General features: G+C 36.0%; 1 protein-coding gene across 2 annotated transcripts; it reads right to left on the bottom strand.

Annotated features, from left to right (window-relative positions):
- Positions 1-869: 869 nt before the first annotated feature.
- LOC104098833 (DNA repair protein XRCC4-like) lies at positions 870-4,669 on the bottom strand. 2 transcript variants are annotated; one of them, XM_009605663.4, is made up of 5 exons: positions 4,372-4,669; positions 4,107-4,249; positions 2,778-2,906; positions 1,511-1,633; positions 870-1,302 (listed from the first exon to the last, which is right to left on the bottom strand). In XM_009605663.4, the coding sequence occupies exons 1-5, from the start codon at positions 4,517-4,519 to the stop codon at positions 1,030-1,032; spliced, it is 816 nt and encodes a 271-aa protein (XP_009603958.1). In that variant the 5' UTR covers positions 4,520-4,669; the 3' UTR covers positions 870-1,029. The 2 variants fall into 2 exon arrangements, with proteins under 2 accessions (XP_009603958.1, XP_009603957.1); XM_009605662.4 differs by having other exon boundaries at positions 1,466-1,633.
- Positions 4,670-5,120: the final 451 nt, after the last annotated feature.

Genomic DNA, 5,120 nt, shown 5'->3' on the forward strand with positions numbered 1-5,120 from the left:
TCGAGAGAGGTTCTCCTAAAAGACCAATCCACTACGCATTCTTGCATATCTTCACAGAGCTTAAATTGGTTCATATTGTGAGGTTGAGACTTAATTGAGAGAGGAGTTTCTACTAAACAATTGTACTGATAATTAAGTGAATTCGAGAGACTCACTTGAACATTAGAAGTGAATTATCTAGAGTTTGATCTCGAACAATTATTTGCACATATCCTATCAACCTCTATTTTCTCCCATTGATTACTTCCTTGCTTACCTTTGTTGCGATTGTCATTAGTCAATAGCTTTAGGTTCTTAGTTAATAGTAGTTAGAAATCATATAAATCTCCATTGTTGATCCTCCTGGATAGCAATCAAGTTAGAAACTACGAGAACACTGTTTAGGTGCAATCCATGTGGACACGATATTATACTATATTATCTTTGACTAGCGAGCACAATTTAAGTGTGTGTTTTGCGCTCGTCACTTATCTAACATGATTGGCCAGAAAACCAGGCGCATAAAGCGTAGCAAATGAAACCAATTCCCCTACTAGGCACTCAACCAAACTGTGTTGTAACAAAGACACGATGATATACTTTATTATTATTATTATTATTATTATTATTATTATCTAATTATATATAATTATTATTAAAATAAAATGTAGTAGACTCATAGTGGGCTAATATATGAATTGAATCAAATGGGGCCTTGTCGGCCACCGCTTGCTAACGACGGAACGCATCGTCAATTAAAGGGTCCTCGCCTTGGACTTAGTTGGAAGTAAGAAGAAAAGAAGGATCAATTCTGGGGTGATGCTTCTATCTGATCCTAGAAAACGTACGAAACAACTTGCTACGGAACTACCGATAAGGGGAAAAAAGACTGGCCAAACGGGTGCTTGAAATATTCACAAGTTCAACATTGTATATACATCCTCATTCTCCATGAAAAGAAAGATAAAATTAAAAGCATTCAGATAAAGAGGCCAAAAAACAAGGATGATTAAGATACTGTAAATGGCGCTAGTGCTGCTTCTTGGATATTTACTTTCTCTTTCGACCACGACCCCTTCCCCTTCTGGCTGGAACATCTTTAGAAGTGCCAACATCTTCCTTTTTTGACGAAGTGCCAACATCTTCCTTCTCAACCTCCTCCCCGCTTTTTTCGTCATCACTTCCCTCATCAAAGGTCTCAGTTCTGTCTGTAGATTGTGTGTCGTCCTCTTCTACCGGCTCTTGAACAGCAGGTCCCTGTTTTGAGAGCTTATCGCGAAGTTCTCTGAGTTTTTTCTTCTTTGAATTCAGGACTCCGACAAACTGGAAGTAAAAGGACCACAGTCATGACCAATTATAAACCAACTCTTTTGGGATGTTCTACTCCTAAGCCTAATTAAACCACTGCCAAGAAAACAAAGGGTAGCAGAATATACCTTGTACGATGTTAAAGAAAGATCACAAAAATTAATATATCGCAACCAACCTGAGAAATAATAAAAGATCTTAGTGCTTGGACTGAAAACAGCACCTTTGCATATATTGCAGATTCAAATTCTTCTTTCTCTTTGCTGAGTTTCTCGCTTTGTGTTAAACATTTTTCAGCCTCCTCTCTCAGCCTCTCAAATGATTGAGTTTTACTGACAACCTCGTCCTATTAAAATCAAATAAACTCGTGAGAAGTTAAATCAAATAAACTGGCAAGGGCTTTCACACCGCAGAACCATGTACATAGAACTTTTAGATGAAACAAACAGATCGTAATTAATATTTTCAAAATGGTGTCTCAACATGAATTGACCGAAAACCTCATCCTTTTTCAATCAAATTAAAAAATTGTGAGCACATACTAACTACAGAACCATATAGATTGCTGTCTAGATGGAAGGAAAGAAGAGTGCTGACATTTTCTAAAGCAAAGATAAGAGAATCAAGATGACAGAAAACATTTCAATTTACCATGTTAAATATTATAGGTATGATATGCTGGTAATGCAAAAGCAGGAATTGAAGCTGTAGTAGCTTGAATATTTCTCTGAATATAGAATATTATATATATAATATTTTTTCCTTGCACCGGGAAGAAGAAAAAAGGAAATCATTTAACAAGAGGATAGGTAACACCACCAGAAATGAGGATGTCTTCAGATTGTTCTCTTTATATTCAATTATTCAAGATGAGGATGAATTTAGTGCTGTCCTGAAATAAGTCTCCTAGGGACAGAGATACACAATTCCCCTTCTTTACAAATGTCAGGGGATATTCAGATGGGAAAATGTCGCAACCTACTGTCCAGTAAGAGTGAAAAATCACAAAGTTCCAAGCATATTCTCATATCGTATTGCAGGTGATCTACCGGTCCAATATGATTTCACTTTCATGCTCCAAGATATAACCAGGCACCAAGCTTGAATGGATACAAATCTCAACTTTCTTAGTAAAGTAGCACCAGTATCATCTAGAAAATCATGGGGGAAAACCAACCATGCAGTATCAGTGCAACTAACCATTGTCAAACCATTCGAATCAACAAGAATACAATAGGAAACTATAAGAACTCATGCAGAAGTACTATATCCTCCGCCAACATTTCTAAGAACAGTTTTCCATCATCACCCATGGCCGAAAGTTAACAATGGCAGTAAAACATGTTATGCATAAAAGATCCTAATCACTTAACTTTATCTGGTTATCAGCAAATAGATAATTAGATGACAGATCAATAGAATAGAATTAAACTGCAAAATTGTATTAAAATTTTGTGAATAAGAGGCAGTACTGGAATCAAGATCCTTACACTCAGTCTAATGTTTGCATCCATGAGAAAGTCCAAGATGTCTGCCGTAGTTTTCTTGCTATTAGGAGACAGTTGGCATTTCCACCGCCATTCCAGCTTTGTGCCTTCTTTCTCAAATGTCCAGGAAAGCTACAAAGATCAAAAGAAAGTATTGGGATACATGGAAGCACGTCATAGCTATTCAAACTCACAATAGTATCATAAATAAAAGTAAACATCCTCAGCTACACTAACTTCACAATAGACAAATCTTTTGCTCTTTAGGATACTCACCAAGCAATTAAAAGAAATATGTGCAAGATTTGACCATCAAGATATGGAACACCACAAAACTATTGAACGTGTCTAAGAAGCAAGAAACATCAATCTGAAGAATTAGTGTATATGGCCAAAATCATAGCTTTAGTCAAGGCTTCTAGCTGTTCCCACCCTCTTCCATATTTTGTTCTACAATACATCTCTCTGATGATGGGTGTTTCAATAAGTGCAAACTGACAGCACCATGTCTGTTTAGACCAAGATGGCCTCGGGAAGCTGGTCAATAGTAGTCTAAGAGCAAGTAGAAACTATGAGAATGAACTATAGTGAAGGTATAGAATTTTTCAACTTACAACTTGTTTGGATGGTTGTTATATGTCGTTTCATAATGTATCGTATTGTATTGTATTATATTGTACTGTATTGTTTTGATGAATACAATGTTTGGATCGATTGTATCATTTCCCGTCGTTTCATGATGTCAAGCACCAACAATATGAATAGTAAATTTGTAATATTACAAACAAACAAACAAAAAGTAGGGTACGAGGTAGAATTATTATATAAATAGGTAGAGTAAAGGATAAAATAAGATTATTTAAGACGAGAGAAAAAAATAAGGTAACGATGCGACCATACCAAATAAGTCGTTATATAAAGTGACACATTTCATCATTACGTAATGACGGATTTAACAATATGATACAATAAAATTTAAGTAAACATCAAAACAAATATTGTATTTAAAGTAACAAACAATACAATACAATAGGTAACAACCATCCAAACAAGCTGTTACACTTCATGTTTGTGTCCGCATGTTAAGGAGGCAGAGAGCACCTCATGCTTTTCCCTAATTCCAACTAAGTCTGGGTTATTATTCATCAATCGAATCAGGCCTAGGTGTACCCTAGGAGTAAGCCTATAATAGACAGCTAGTGGAAATCACAAATCAACTCAGGAATCAGAAAAATAAAGTTTGCAACAACTATACCTCTTTGTGTGCTCAAAATAATATAGAAATGACCAATGGACTAGGTAAAAATGAAAATGAAAATTAAGAAAGCTGACCCTTTTATGCCCATAGCCAGCATCATCAAAGCCATAAACAGAGCCGGGCTGTTGAAGTCCCAAATACTTTTCACCCAAATCAATATACTCAGAAACGGGTTGATCCCACTGAGATGCTCTATCTTCTACCTCTTCCTCCGACGCTACACGGAAAAAACCCCAATAATTACGAAGTAAATGTGAAGAATCGCAATTAAACTAAGTTCAGGAGATAAATTAAACAAATTGGGGATGTAACTTTGAGTTTGAATAAAAGGGAAAATACCAAGGCAAGTCCAAGCTTCGAGACCGTCAGTGATGAAGAGGTCAAAGTGAGAAGAAAACCACGTGCCCTTAACGAATATTCGCTCCCTCTGCGTCTTGCTGGGAATTTCCAGTTTGAGGCAGGTGTGTTTTGGACTTGCTGACCCCATTGACGACAGGAAAACTGCTTTGCTTTCCCTCCCACTGTAGTCTGTCGATGGAAGCTTTTGAGAGAAGAAACTGGAGAAAACTTCCCGCCCCCCTTATTTTCCCTACTTTCCTCACATTTTACATTATGCTGGGAAATTTCTTCCCAATCTTTTTATCTTTTTTCATTTTTCGAAATTATACCCCCAATAACGTTAAAGGTAGAGCCGTCAATAGGCTTGGCCCGTTGGGCCAGTATAGCTCAACCCGTGATTTAGCAGGATTGGGTTAGAATTTTTGGAGTTCATTTAAAGACGAGGCTTTTAAGTTCGGCCCGAGTAAGTCCGTGGCCCGTGAGCCTAATAAAAATATATATTTAAAATATATAAAATATAAAAAGTATATGACACAAAAAATAAGAAGAAGAGTATCTCAAGCTTAAAGTTTATTAAGGTCATCATATTAAAAGATCAAAGTCTTAAAACGTTAATTAGTTTTAAAAATTTAATTATTCTTAATATTTAACTAATTAATATTGTATACGTATTGTAGATGTAGATGAAAGTGAAGATATTAAGATAACCTTCTCACAAGCGCATTCAAATGTGTATGATGAAGATGATA

Source organism: Nicotiana tomentosiformis, chromosome 6 (assembly GCF_000390325.3).
Source record: "Nicotiana tomentosiformis chromosome 6, ASM39032v3, whole genome shotgun sequence".
Taxonomy (NCBI): Eukaryota; Viridiplantae; Streptophyta; class Magnoliopsida; order Solanales; family Solanaceae; genus Nicotiana; species Nicotiana tomentosiformis.